Genomic DNA, 15,600 nt, shown 5'->3' with positions numbered 1-15,600 from the left:
TAGAAGATCCAGTCCTCCTTTCTACCTGTCTCACCCAACAGTTCGTCTATTCCTACCTTGTTCATCTACGGTTACCTTGTGTCTTAGCTGCTTTTATGATGATATGGTGGGTGTCTCTTATTTTTTTGCTAGGGACACTCACAATCGATTGTATATTTTGATCTCTTAGATGTGATCCCCTTATTTTTATGCTAGGGGATACATCTTAATTGTAATGGTTACGGGTTTTGTATATTAAGTTATATACATTCCTTTGTATGTTATTGTTGTTGAGTTTGTTCTGCTCAACTTATTATCTTAATTGCTCTGGAGTTCTTGATACATGTCGATACACAGATACTATTTTGGAACATATATGCCATGTAAGCCCTGTATATATGTAAATTGCCTTAAGCTAAGAAATATTATTAGCATTAAGTTTAATTTAAGCAATATTTCTATTTTTGTATCATTGTGTATATGTATCTTTATTATCAATTATGTTCTTTTATTTTATTTTTATCTTTTATTTGAGACCTCTTTTTTGTTTTGTTATGTGTTTATTTACAATCTTGTGCTATTTCTCTGGTACGATTTCGCGCAGCGACACGAGCTGAGCCCAGAAAAGGGATTTTGACATAAGGAAAAATCTATTTCTGGGCGATTGGCTCGTGTCGCCAGCGAAATCCCACCCTACCCTTCCCATCGCTCAAGATTGTCTGCTAACTTCAGGATGGCCACCAGAGGCGCAGCAGTCGGCAGCATGGGATGGAGTAGTAGTAGTTGCTGCCCACTCTGTGGGTCGGCTCTCCTCTTGTGGGGATTTTGTAGTGGGAGATTTCTATTGGTATTTGGCTCGTGGTAGTGGTCTCACTCGCCATAGTGTTCATACCGACACCCTCTTGGAGGGTGAGCGAGTCAGTTGTACTGACCTTTTTCTTTATTTATTTATTCTCTGGTATGTGTTAGTACATTTACCCTAGAAATAATAGATTAAAGGATATTTCGCTGGCGACACGAGCCAATCGCCCAGAAATAGATTTTTCCTTACGTCAAAATCCCTTTTTTATAATAAATTTAGATTTTACACATAGTTACTAAGTAATTTCAGAATTATAGCCCTTCCTTCCTCCCCACAGGTGGACATGGCTGGCCAAACAAGTTGGTTCTCTCTGCAGTTTTGTACCTATCAGTCCTGAAAGTGGGCGGGTCCTATACACCTACACTAGTGATGGTGATACCATCACAAAATTTGTAAGATTTGACTGCTGAGGTCGTAAGCTTTCAGCTACAGGTAATTACTGGGTATGTATGTGTAAAATCTAATTTTATTATAAAATTATCATATATTTGACAACTGTGGACTTCAAGCTTCAGTGGAGTTAAAAAGAAAGATGATGGAAAGAATTCTTTATATGCCTCATTTTGTCATTACAGTTATGTTATTATTATTATTATTATTATTTGATAATATTAATTAATATATAATAGATGTACCATAGAGTGCTCTCCATTGAATTTGGTGTTGGCAGCCTACATTTCTTGGGTCCTAGGGCCTCACCGAATTTATGCTCAAGTCGTTGAGGATGGATCCCGGGTGTGCGGCGAGGTTTTCCCTCAGGGGAGAGTAGATTGGGAGGACGAGTCTCTGGCAGGACTTAATGGTCTTCTGCCTAGAGACTTGGACACCCCCAGTATATGAGATACAGAGGACTTTTGTGGCGATTTTCGTGCTGAAATGTCATCACAACCATCTTGGGGCAGCAGCCACGACCTCTGCAGGAGATCATCCTTCTTGCCTCGAATCCTTTTTGGGACCCAAGAGGGAACCCAGAGCTTCGATGGGACTTCCATGGTCAGCCTTGGCTTACGGAGTGTTGGACCAAGTGAATAATCTTGTCTTAGGACAAGAGAAACTGCTTCCACCTCCTGTATCTCGCCAGAGGCTCTATTACATGCCTTCGGAGAGGCCTCTGGCAACCAAGCAGGTGGACCTGGACCTGTTTCACCTCTGTCCGGGTCTATTGCTGCAGCACCTGACAAGTGAGAATATTTCTCTCTCAACAGGAAGCAGCAACTCTGGAAGCTGCCGCCATGGCAGTTCTCTAGGCGGTCTCCTGTTTAGACCTGTAATCTTTCAGTCTCTAAGGTCGCTGATTCTTCCAGGACCATCGCACCAGGGAAAGACTCAGCTTTCAGGAGACTGTGGCAGTCTGGGGTTAGGGCTATTACTTAGCTGGCCCACCAGATGGCAAACCTGGTACTCAACAGGTGAGACGCTGTCCTCTCTTGAGTAACCAGGTCTCTTGGCTCAGAGTCTGTATTAACCTTGCAAAACAGACCAATGCTGGGTTTTACCTCTCTCATCGATAGAGAAGATGTAGATGCTATGGTGGACAAGCTTTGGAATGACGACAAGGAGCGGCTTGTTCACCAGGCAGTGATGAAGGCATCAGTGCCTTTGCTGTCCACTGCAGCTGGACCTTCGAGTTTAGTCCTCCTCTTCTAAGAGAGCTCGAGGAACAACTCAGCCTTCTTCTTCCTCTTCGAAAGGAGTGATGTCACACCCCTTTCAGCCAGCCACCCTTGCCTTCGGGAAAGGGGGTTAAGGGTAAGAAGGAGGGGAAATGCTAGGGTCAGTGTTCCCCTTCAGCTGCTGCCACTCAGGGGGAGGAGGGTGTGTTGCCTGTCGAGCTATTGGGTAACTTTCCAGCAATATGGAGCAGAGACTTGGGTAATAGACGTCCTTCGGGAGGGATATCTACTTCCCTTTTAGTCTCCGCCACCCCCCCACCAACCACCCAGTCCGTTTTCCTTCCTACATAGTGGGGTATGCAAAACACCAAGCACTAGTAGAAGAAGTGCAGAAGGTGCTGAGCAAGGGCACTGTAGAAGTTGTGTTGGACTGGTCTCTGGGGTTCTATAGCCGAGTCTTCTTATAGGGAAGACTTCAGGAGGATGGAGACCAGTCATAGACCTTTCTCCCCTGAACCAATTTGTTCGCCAGACTCGCTTCAAAATGGAGATAACACATTATTCAACATTGGCCTCGATCAGGGACAATGACTTCATGCTTACAAAGGATGCATATTTCCATCAATCATCCTGCAAGTATCTCTGCTTCATCTTCGGTGAAATGGTCTACCAGTTCAAGGCACTATGCTTCAGACTCTAGACTGATCGCCAGTCTTTACATTTTAGAATGTGGTATATTCCTTAGTTATATTGCTTTCTTTAAGGAAGCTGGATTGTGACATTGTGAATAAGACTATATTTCTTGGAAATGCCATCACTAAATAGTTCAGTCATGATTACGGCTGAAAAAAAAGGAGCTGTGATAGTAGAGTGATTAACACTGCAAATTGGATGGCATATGCATTTATTGTGCTGGGTAACTATAAAAAGGAAATTGGCATGGATGTCAGTATTTGTTGAGTATGAGATGCATGCATTAGTGATTTTGTTATAAGATGTAGGTGTGAGGTAGGGAAAGCATGGTAGAAATGAAACAAAGAAACAAATAGCTATGACAAGTGAAGGTGAAGAGTAACATAAGCAGCTAAACTTAGTTGTGTACCATAGTTTATGGAGATTAGGACTTAATTTATTATTATGTATAATAAATGATACAAAAAAGTACTATGCTGTTTTGATGTAACCATTTCTTATGTAATAACTATTTCAACAGGTTTCTGTTGTGGTTATCTGATTTACCTCTGTAAGAATCTTAATGTGTATATCCCGCAAGTTAGTCAACGTGTCTGGCTGTTGTTACTTATACCACCATTGTACTTGCTCACACTCCTACGACATCTCAACAAATTGGCCGTTTTCAGGTAAGGCTCCATTACTTCTAGAAATTTGTGCTGGTTCTTCTATGACTTGACATTATGATCAGACCTTTGGTAATTTTATAAACTAATTAAAGTAACAGTAATTTATTAGCAATTTATTGTGCACATAATGTATTGTATTTCTTTCAGCTCATCATGGACATTTCAGTAAACTTTATGAAAGCTATTTTGGCAAATTAAGTAAAAACTCCTGTATGTAAAAGGAATTACAGTTTTATATTTGTAGCACCTAGTTTTGGAGAGAGAGAAAAAATAGAAGTATCAAACTCACAATGTAGTGGCTCAAACCATTCAAAGTAAGGAATTTGCTCCCTTGAAAAATTTACTATCCTTTTTAAACTTTCTTTGCACTATGATTTAACCTTGAGCCTTTAGAGATTGTTCCCTATAAGTAAATGTTTTTGGTAGAATCTATATCTGTTGGCCTTTGAAGAACAAAAGTGTGGTTGGTGTAGAAGATATAAGGGAATGGTAGATAACAAGGAAGATGTTGGTAGGTATGTATGGAGTAAATGAGAATGGAGAGCCATGTGAAATATCTTTTAAAAGAGGCATTCTAGTTGGAAATTCTGGGTTTCAAAAAGGAATATTTGCAATTATGTGAGGGAAAGAGATATGGGTGAAGAAAAATCTGGCAGATTATGTGTTAGTGCTGAGGAGATGGAAGAGAAATTTAGTGGATGTAATTGTAAGAGGAGTAGCTGGAGGTATATTAGATCATTATTTATTTGAAGCAAAAGTTAGTGACATAAATGGGAGAGGAAGAGGGAAAGTTGTCTGAACTGTGTGGTGTGTTTTTGTAAGGTAGAGTGTTTGAGTTATATGGTCGCTTACCTGCTTCTTTCTTCTAGATGATTCGTTCTGTAGTCTGGTTCTATATTTAAATTTACGCTTCTTAAGGTTAGTACTGGATTAGTAATCTTACTGGCTTAGTCGCTCAGGAGAAGTTTGAATGAGATGAACGGCAGAGTTTCTTTCTTTACTGTGGTAAAGAGTAAAAGTACAAATTACAACTATAAAGCTTATAAATCTCTTTTGGACCCTGGCAATATTTCTACTTCTTTTCTGAACGACAGCTGCTGGTCCTCTCTGTCTTCTTCTGTCGTTCTCAATTTCAGCCACCTTGGGTTCGAATTCGGCACCACCTCCTTAGGCAGTGTAGGATCTGGTTCTCTACCCAACTGGATTCTTGATTCGTGGAGTGATCTTTGCTTATCTTTTCCCCATCCCCTTTTAGGTGGGGTTAACGTGTTAATTCCTCCTTTTCCAGGTGGAGTCAATAATTTAACATGTTAATACCTCCTCCTGGAGGAGGAGCTGCATTCTCTATAGAAGCTGAGTAAGTCTGGTGTGAGGTCACAAGTCAAAGATTTTATGATGGTCTTTTAGATTTTAATTGTGAACATGTTATGGTTCAACTTCCTGTGCTTAAGGTTTTGTTGATCAAATTCTGGCTCACACATCAAAGCTCAATTCTCTCTCTCTCTCTCTCTCTCTCTCTCTCTCTCTCTTCTCCTCTCTCCTCTCTCTCTCTCTCTCTCTCTCTCATCTCTCTCTCTCTTTCTTGTTATTTTCACTGTACATACTCTGATTATTCTCTCTCCTTCTCTTTCTCCTTCTCTTTCTCATTATTTTCTCTACTTTGATATTTTTTTCTCTCTGTTTTTACGCTACCCTATCTACTATTATTTCTTATAGCTATCATTATATCATTACAAACTGTAAATGTAATTATGACAAGTATTGAAAAGACAATTGATGGAAACTTGATAAGGTTAAAGACATGGAGGCAAAAGGAGTAGCTGAAGTGTTTGTAAAATTCCCTTATCCCATCATAAAAGAGGTAACGCGTATTTAGTGGTGGGAAGTGAAAATGAAGTTTTGTGGTATTCAGGAGGGTGGATAGGGTAGTCAAGAAGAAGGAAAGTAATAAAGATAGGAGAGAGAAGGTTGACAAGACTGTTAGTAAGAGAATAAAAAATTTTAATGCCCTGAAATGAAACTCGGTGATTTATGGCGCTTATGGCAGCAGGTTTTGGTTAATGGCGCCGATAACCGTTTAATGGCATCTCTGTTATGGTGCCATAAGTCTATTATTGGCACCTTTTGGCACCAATAACCAGTACTCAGCCATTATGGCATCATAAATCGCTGATTTTATGGCGCTAGACTAGTGCCATAAAACCGGTATTGCCCTTAACCGAGTTTGCCGATAACTGGGGATTGCCTGTACCTGTTATTACAAGCTTGCGTAAGTGAACATGAAGTCACTTCATCTACATCTCTAAGATGTAATTGCTTAGTAGTTTAAGTATAAATTAAATAAGGGATTTTGACGTAAGGAAAAATCTATTTCTGGGCGATTGGCTCGTGTCGCCAGCGAAATATCCTTTAATCTATTATTTCTAGGGTAAATGTACTAACACATACCAGAGAATAAATAAAATAAAGAAAAAGGTCAGTATAACTGACTCGCTCACCCTCCCGGAGGGTGTCGGTATGAAACAACTAGGCGAGTGAAGAGACCCACTACCACGAGCCAAATGCCAATAGAAATCTCCCACTACAAAATCCCTCCAAGAGGGGAGCCGACCCACAGGAGTGAGCAAGCTCGTACTACTACTACTCCATCCCATGCTGCCGACTGCTGCGCCTCTGGTGGCCAATCCTGAAGTTAGCAGACAATCTTGGCGAAGGGATGGGTAGGGTGGGATTTCGCTGGCGACACGAGCCAATCGCCCAGAAATAGATTTTTCCTTATGTCAAAATCCCTTTTCTGGGCTCAGCTCGTGTCGCTGCGCGAAATCGTACCAGAGAAATAGCACAAGATTGTAAACAAAAGTAATAAAATGAGAATAAAAATAAAATAAATCAGAATAGGTCTCAAATAAAAGATAAAAAATAAAATATATGAATAGACTATAATTGCTAAAAGATACATATACACAGGGGTATAAAAATAGAAATATGCTAAATTACCCTTAAATCTAATAATGTTTGTTAACATAAGGTAATTACATATGTACAGGTAAAATTATTTACATGTATCAAATGTTATCTGTGTAACAGCATGTATCAAAAGTATAATTAGCAATTAATAAAAACAATCAACAATAATAATATATAAAGGAATGTATATGACTTAATATACAAAACCCGTAATCATTATAATATGATGTATCCCCTAGCATAAAAATAAGGGGAAACATCCATGAGATCAATGTTTTATAATCATTTGTGAGTGTCCCTAACCAGACAATAAGGGGCACCCACTACACTATCACAAAAGCAGCTAAGACACAAGGTGAATGCAAATGAACCAGGTAGGAATAGACGAACTTTGGGTGAGGCAGGTAGAAAGGAGGACTGAATCTTCTACTACAAACTAGCTAGAGTCAGGGGAAACTATGTACCCGCTGCTACTGCTGGGAATTTCAGAGCTTCCAAGGACTTAAGGTAGTGACGTTTGAACACTGTCGGCGATTTCCATCCAGTATACTTTTTCAACTCATCGAAGTTCATATGTTGGAAATAATTAAATGAGGTGGCTACTGCCCTGACATCATGTGCTTTCGGGAAAAGAGTCAGGATTGGCTTGCTTAATAAAGTACAGGATTTGTTGCCTGATGCCTTTAATGGATAAAGTTCCACCTTTTTCCTCCTAAAGAGGGGACCCGACAAAGATGAGGAGGTCCTAGACAGAAAGGCTCGTAAGGTTGTAACTGGGCAAAGAGATACATCTTGTGGAAGGGGTAGTACCTTCCAAGGTTCCCACCTCATCAAAGGATCTTCATTCTTTGCTAAAAAGCTACGTTCCGGAGAAAGTAGGACTTCTCCTGTGGGAAGGAACTGAATATGATCCGGGTCTCTGGATAGAGCCGACAGTTCTGAAATTCTTGCTCCTGAAGCTAAGCTTAATAAGAATAGGGTTTTTTCTTAAGAGCATTATAAACGAGCATGTGTCATTATCGGTTTCGGAAGCCAGTTTTAGGACATCGTTTAAGAACCATGAAACTGACGTAGGCCTTACAGAAGGCCTAAGCCTAGCACATGCCTTAGGAATAGACGAGAAGTAGGAATCCGTCAAGTCTATGTTAAAATCCAAATTGAAATATCTTTTTCAAAGCTGACTTGTTTGTCGTAATCGTGCTAGCTGCTAAACCTTTTTCAAATAAGGATCTGAAAAAGGATATAGCTGAATTAACTGTCATGATTCTAATATCCGAATCTCTCAGGAAGGTTGCTAACTTTTTGACAGCAGCATCATACTGGACCTCCCCAAAGTCGAATCCCTTTTATCGGATTCCAAGAATAGAATATTCTGAGGGTCAATATTCGCATCTCTTTTTGCCGCAAACTTCATGAAATCCATAAAGTTAGGGTTTTGAGAATCCCTGAGGAACGCGAACACAGTCTTCATTTGCACTGACTGGGAGAGCTTGGGACTGGGGATCTGAAGAGGACGAAGGCCCAGCTCCAAAATTAGAGGATACAGTTGCTCTTCGGCCAGTCTGGGGCTACTAGAGCCACTTGACCCTTGAATGTCCTGAGTTTGTTCAATACTTTCATGAGGAGATTCACTGGAGGGAAGACGTAAATCTTCTCCCAGTTGTTCCAGTCTAGAGCCAGGGCGTCCGTGGGCATAGGCCAGAGGGTCCAGGTTGGGGGCTACATAACACGGTAGTTTGTGGTTCGCTTGTGATGCGAAGAGGTCCACCTGTAGCCCTGGGACTCTTTGAAGGATCCATTGGAACGAACTGTTGTCCAGTGACCATTCCGACTCTAGGGGTTACTGATCGGGATAGGGCGTCTGCTATGACGTTTCTTACTCCAGCTATGTGAGTGGAGGAAAGATGCCAACTGAACTTGTCTACCAGGGAGAAGATGGCTATCATGACGTGATTTAGATGACGTGACTTGGAGCCTCCTCTGTTTATACAATGTACCACTGCGCTGTCCAGGACTAGCTTTATGTGGGAGTACTTGGGTGGGCGTAACCTTTTTAGAGTCAAGAACACTGCCATTGCCTCCAGTACGTTTATATGGAACTGACGGAACTGAGGTGACCAAGTCCCTTGAACCTTTTTGACCTGGGAATACCCTCCCCAGCCGCTTAAAGGACGCGTCTGTGTGGATGGTGACCCCTGGTGGAGGGAACTGAAGGGGTACTGACATTGATAAATTCTTGACTCTCGCCCATGGCCGAAGTCGATTCTTTAGAATCAGAGGCACTGAGGATAGTTTTGTCCCTGGACCTGACGTTTGCTCGCGAGCGCCAGATTCTGGTTAGGTCTTTCAGTTTGGCTTTCATTAAGACGTTTGTCACTGATGCAAACTGGAGAGAACCCAGGATCCTTTCCTGGGCTCTCCTTGACGCTAGTTTGTGACTTAGAAATTGCTTGACTGACTTTGCTATTTCTTTCCTTTTGGTTGATGGAATCGACAGAGTGTGGGATGCTAGATTCCATTGAATGCCCAGCCACTGAAAGTTTGACTCTGGAGTGAGTCTTGATTTGGTCCTGTTTATTTTGAAGCCTAGATATTCCAGGAACTGAATCACTTTCAGAGTAGCTCTGTTGCATTCCTCGACTGTTGGGGCCCAGATCAACCAATCGTCGAGATACGCTACTACCATGATCCCTTGCGATCTGAGTTGTTGCACTACCACTTCCGCTAGCTTCGTGAACACTCTGGGTGCCACGTTGAGTCCGAATGGAACTACCTTGAAGGAGAATGTCCTGGTCTCCTATCTTGAAACCCAGATACGGACGGAAGTGTCTTGCAATAGGGATATGATAGTAAGCGTCTGTAAGATCGATAGAGGTGGTGACGGCCCACACGGGGAAGTAGGGTCCGCACCTGTGAGATCGTGAGCATCTTGAACTTGTCGCAGCGGATGGCTAAGTTTAAGCGGGAAACAAGTCTAAGATTACCCTTTCTTTTTTGTGAGCCTTTCTTTGGCACGCTGAACAAGCGACCTTGAAATTTAATCTCTTGACTCTCGCTATAGCTCCTTTTTGAAGGAGATCGTCTGCGTACTCTGTCAATTTCCTTGGAAGGAAGTTGACGGAAAGGTCTGGAAGGATGGATGTTGGGTTCGTCACCCAGCTTCCAACCCAGACCCTTTTGACCACTATGCTCTGAGCCCATTGGTTGGCTGAACGTTCCACCGTGGCGAAAGTGAAACAGCCTCCCTCCTACCTGAAGTTCTTCATTGGTTCTGGTAACCGCCTCGGCCTCCTCTGAAGTGCTTTCCCCTGTTAAGGGGCCTCCCGATCCTCTCCCACGAAAGGAACGCTTACCTCTACCTCCCTTACCCGAGCGGTCATACTTCTGAGAAGCTTGACTCTCGAAGGCTTGATTGTAAGCTGGGAAGAGATGGCGTAAGAGGTGGAGGGCTGAGGCTGAGGGGATATCACATAAATTGGCTGTGATTGACCTTTAGAAGTGGAGGGTTGGGCTGTCTGCACTAACGGTACTGTTGGAACTTGTTGAGGAAAGCGTAGTTGCTTCTTCTGGTAAGGTTGGAAACGCCTTGGGTTTTCTTTTTGTCCTTACCTTTAGGAGTCAGGTCTTGCCTCCTCTTAGCCGAAAGGCCCCCCCCCAACGATCCTTAAAGGAAGGCTCTGGTTTAACCTGGTAGCCTCTGACTGGACCTCCTTAACCATAGCTTCTGGGAAGAGATCTGGGCTCCCCAGATGCTAGACGAGAGTAACCTATTCGGTTCATGCCGAGAATGGTTGCCTCTTGTAGGACATGCTTTCCTACAATTCGTCCGAGCAGTGGCAAACTCAAACATATCTGACTGTACGTTTGAGTCAGGGCTTTGGTCATGAGCTTAAAAATCGGTTCTGATCCATAAGCCATGGTAGCTACCTCAGACATAGCCATAGAATTGATGGATCTGGCTAGACGCGATTTTTGCATCAAACTCAGCCTGAATAAGGCTATCTGGAGCCTGGGTAGCTTTTCACCAAACTGCTCCATAGCACAGTCCGGTTTGAGTTTGCCAGCTGAGAATGTATTCGGCAAGTCTTCCCCACAATTCTCCAACTGAGGGGAGCAACGGAGAAGTGGGATCCGCTTCCTTCAACTGCGGTATAGGTTCCCCCTTCTGGGCCGCTGGGATGGTCGACCTCGCGATCTTGGTTAGGAACGGGAGCGGGGGTACTCTCATCCATTGTAAAATGGTAAAGGGACTCTTAAATGGTTTGTATCTTGGTGTTAGAACAATCCATGTCCTCTAAACACCTGAGCCATTCTCTCTGAGCCTGGTCTCGTGAGTAGAGGACTGTCTTCCTTAGGTACCTTATCGTCCCGCACCATAGCCGACGGCGTAAGCCTTGCGTAGCCTATGAACGGAGGCTGGAGGTCTTCCGGGAAGAACTCGAAGTCCTCTATTCTTCGAGTCCCAATTCTGGTATAGAGATGAGACCGTCCTGGAAGGGGGCGTATGACGCTACTCTCCACGGATTGTTCATAGAGAACGAGGTAGTGAGTCATACGGAGGAAGTTGGGATCCACTCGTGTTGGACAGTGGAGGAGGCTAGAGGAGCTTCTCTCAGCCCGGCTATAATGGAGTCCTGGGAAGTAATCCTGTCCGACAGACGAGAGATCATTTGCTCCATGCTACTCTTTAAGGACCCAACCAGGTCACCCACCTGTTGCAACAGGCCAGCATTGGAGTCCAAAGCCGGAGCTGCTGCGGAGGTGGAGGGGAGGCTCTGAATCGGAACCGAAAGGTAGCGGAGCTGGTGATTCTGCCGGAGTGCGAGATCTCTCTCTGGAGGATTTACTCCTCGAGGACTTAGAGCCGGAGCTAGAAGCTTTAGAACCTGGATGCTCCGGGATTCCCAGCCGGAGACTTACGGGAGGAGGTATGAAGCCGAAGTCGTCTTCTTAGACGACGACGACGTCTTAGTCAAAGTCATCACCTTAGACTTGACCTTAGGTCTAACCGAAGCGCAGGAGGAGAATATATTTCGTCACCCATAAAGCCTTGGAAGGATGGAGAGGTTGCGGGAGTAGAAGAAACAGTTACGCCCCAAGGGTGACCCTTGGGTGTCCACCGTACCTACCTCGACAACAGGTCGTCTATACCTACCATAGGTTCAACATTAATATCTAGGGTCGCGACATCCGTAGAGATATCCTGGTCCTGATCAGTTAATGAGGTGGCCAGCTGTTGTTGGATGAAGGCGATAGTCGGATCCGCTTCTACCGGTCGACGTATCCTGTCGCCTTGCCTCCGGGGAAGATTAGTAATGCCAACCGCTTCTCTAGGATGTAGGGCTGTCCCTTGGCGGCGTTTTTCCCAAAAACCGCCGACCCACAGGCCCCAGGCAGGTAGCCATGCGGTATCTCTTACCGCCGGAGCCTGGAAGAGAGGGCGTAGTTTAGATTTAAGAATCACTTAAAACTAAAAACTTAAAGTATAACTTAAAATAATTGCCTTAAGTTAATATGATGAAAACTTAAGCGCTAAAAAGGAAGCGGAGCAGCTACTGGAGATGTAAAACTTACCCCTTCCAAAAGCTGGCTCACCAGATCGTAACATATGGTACACGTCTCATGGTACCAGACCTGGATGTCCCCGAGCGGAGTCGCGCATGGAGCATGGGACCGGCAAACTTCGTGTCCACAAGGGTCCTGAAGTGTGGCGGAACATCCCGGATGCTCACAGTTGGTGGCCTGTAAGTGGGGAGACACATGAGTATCTTAAAAAACATCACTTACAGTCTAAAGGACAGAAGAGCTCCGATGCATGCCGGAGCTCGGAAAAAATTTGGGCATAACCCCTCCCTGCATCGCCTGAATAGGCTATAATCCCGGAGAGATCCGGTAAGATATGTAAGGGAGGGGGATGGTTTAAGGTTCTTAAGATAAACTTAAAAGATAACTTAAACCTAACACACAAGCAAACCGGACTAAGTCCAGTGCGTAGCGGAGTGTAGTAACTCAGCAAAACGGTAAGGTTAGTAGAGACCCACTTTCCGCTGGATACCAGGACTCCGATCAGGAAGGAGCCCTAGTAAGATGGGAAAGAGCGAGAAGACATACAGGCTCAAGCTAGCCCGGAGCGACAAGGTAGCGCGGAGGGTGGGCAAGGCCAGTAACCCCCACTCCGCACCAACCGGCCGGACCGAGAAGCCGGAGAGGTCGAGACCAGTCTGGGTCTGTCCCGATGCTCACAGTTGGTGGCCTGTAAGTGGGGAGACACATGAGTATCTTAAAAAACATCACTTACAGTCTAAAGGACAGAAGAGCTCCGATGCATGCCGGAGCTCGGAAAAAATTTGGGCATAACCCCTCCCTGCATCGCCTGAATAGGCTATAATCCCGGAGAGATCCGGTAAGATATGTAAGGGAGGGGGATGGTTTAAGGTTCTTAAGATAAACTTAAAAGATAACTTAAACCTAACACACAAGCAAACCGGACTAAGTCCAGTGCGTAGCGGAGTGTAGTAACTCAGCAAAACGGTAAGGTTAGTAGAGACCCACTTTCCGCTGGATACCAGGACTCCGATCAGGAAGGAGCCCTAGTAAGATGGGAAAGAGCGAGAAGACATACAGGCTCAAGCTAGCCCGGAGCGACAAGGTAGCGCGGAGGGTGGGCAAGGCCAGTACCCCCCACTCCGCACCAACCGGCCGGACCGAGAAGCCGGAGAGGTCGAGACCAGTCTGGGTCTGTCCCGACTCCCTAACCCCTCCGCCTGAGGGGAGAGAGGGAGGCAGGCTCGGGTATGAGGAGCGAGCATGGGCAGACCGACCCGCCCCCGCCCCCCCCGACTCTATGGAAAGAGCGGGAGGGGGGGGAAGAATGACTGGACAGGCGTCTGGCTGGCCCGTTGATCACGAAGTGACCACGAGGCGGTAAGACCAAACACGACAACTAAGCCTAGACAACCACTGATCAGGGAAATGCTATCGGGAAGCATACTGAACTGAAAGCGGAGGCAAATAAGCCCACTGGGCCGAACCAACTGATCAGAGAGATGCTTATAGGGAAGCCAACCGAACTGATGAGCGGTAGTATCGGCTCAAAGAGCCAGGTCCTAGGCTAAGCCAGAACGCCTAACTAACGCCTAACAAAAATAAAATACACAGTTATATAAATAAATAAATGAAAGAAAGAAAACAATATAGAAGGAGGAGAAAAAAATCCAGGAGTGGTACGACTAACCCGAAGGCAAGTCTACCACTCAAAGCTAGTCAGAGGCCGATACTAAGAACCTGGACTAGGGTCTGGATAGAAGAAGCCTACGTAAGGTAAATACATGCATGCATGACAAACCTGAGTAGACCGTACCCTAAGTAAAGCGGATAATCATAAAGAGCGAAGATAAATAAGGGGATGTTCTAGGTATGGGAGACCAAGAACGAACCCATAACGAGGCAGAACCATGCTGCCATGCTTCCGACCCCGAGATCGTATTTATACCTAAAAAACGGCAAATACTGTCTCAGGGCCGGAAAAAACCAACTAACCGTAAATACTGAGTACTTAACTTAGCTGCTGCGATAGCTGCACGCTCCATAATAGAAAATCCAATGAAAGGGCACAAAAAAACACAGAGAGGAAAAATATCACAACCGTCTCGTGGGTGCTAACTTGAAAGGATGTCCACCAGAGGCGCAGCAGTCGGCAGCATGGGATGGAGTAGTAGTAGTACGAGCTGCTCACTCTGTGGGTCGGCTCCCCTCTTGGAGGGATTTTGTAGTGGGAGATTTTCTATTGGCATTTGGCTCGTGGTAGTGGTCTCACTCGCCTAGTGTTCATACCGACACCCTCCCGGGAGGGTGAGCGAGTCAGTTATAACTGACCTTTTTTTTTTCCTTTATTTTATTTATTCTCTGGTATATGTTGTTAGTACATTTACCCTAGAAATAATAGATTAAAGGATATTTCGCGCAGCGACACGAGCTGAGCCCAGAAATAATATTATTTGAAATTTATATTTTAATATAATTCTATGGTATTTATTTGTACAGTGGAAAGTAGATATTATTTTCTTGACTATGAATTCATTTTGTTGTGTGTTTGTGCGTGCATGCATGTGTAGATGTCAAGGGTTGTTACTGGATAGCAAATAACTCTACCCTCGCTTGATTAGTCATGATAGGCATAGTATTTATATCTTGAGGGTTAGAAGGTAATGGAAATGGAAAAGGTTGCTGTAGATTGTTGATATGGCAACATTGGAAGTAATTATTGTTGATGTTACAGAACTCGCCCTTTGGAGAGTCTAAGTCTGATACAACATTAGCATTAGTAAGCATTGCCAATGTGGTAAATAAATAAATAAACAAAAGAACATTGTTCATACAGGGAACAAACCTAGGTCTTAACATTAGGATAAATCTTCTAGCACCAGCTGGAAACTATTAAAAAACATAATTATATATGCAATGAATTAGTGGCTTTCTGGCATCTGTCACGAATGAAGTAGATGACACCACTGACCCAAGCTTGATCTGGTAACACCTTAGTTATTTTGCTACTGCTTTTGAGTGATGACATCTTGTCCTTTCTCTCCTCCCTAAAGCCGGTCTTTTTCATTGCCCGTGTTTGTCTCTTCTGTGTTTTAGTGTACAGTCACCTCTCAGTTAACGTGTGTTTAATTAATGCGTTTTCGATTTAACGTGACCTAGAAAATATGAAAAAATGTTTTAAAAACACATAAATTTCGATTTAATGCAAATTGGCGCCGAAGCGTTGTTTTCAAATCTCACACACATCAGTTCTGTCGATATTAAACAGACATAG

At 44.0% G+C, this 15,600-nt stretch overlaps 1 protein-coding gene across 1 annotated transcript in view; it reads left to right on the top strand.

Moving 5' to 3' along the window:
* LOC135207393 (uncharacterized) overlaps positions 1-15,600 on the top strand; it is a 170,362-nt gene that overhangs the window by 115,379 nt on the left and 39,383 nt on the right. The window contains exon 4 of the mRNA XM_064239123.1: positions 3,668-3,815. Coding sequence (XP_064095193.1) covers positions 3,668-3,815 — 148 coding nt within the window. The remainder of the gene's footprint in view (positions 1-3,667; positions 3,816-15,600) is intronic.

Source organism: Macrobrachium nipponense, chromosome 32 (assembly GCF_015104395.2).
Source record: "Macrobrachium nipponense isolate FS-2020 chromosome 32, ASM1510439v2, whole genome shotgun sequence".
Classification (NCBI taxonomy): domain Eukaryota; kingdom Metazoa; phylum Arthropoda; class Malacostraca; order Decapoda; family Palaemonidae; genus Macrobrachium; species Macrobrachium nipponense.
The sequence above is the reverse complement of the archived record's forward strand: the minus strand, read 5'-3'. Positions and strand labels throughout refer to the sequence as shown.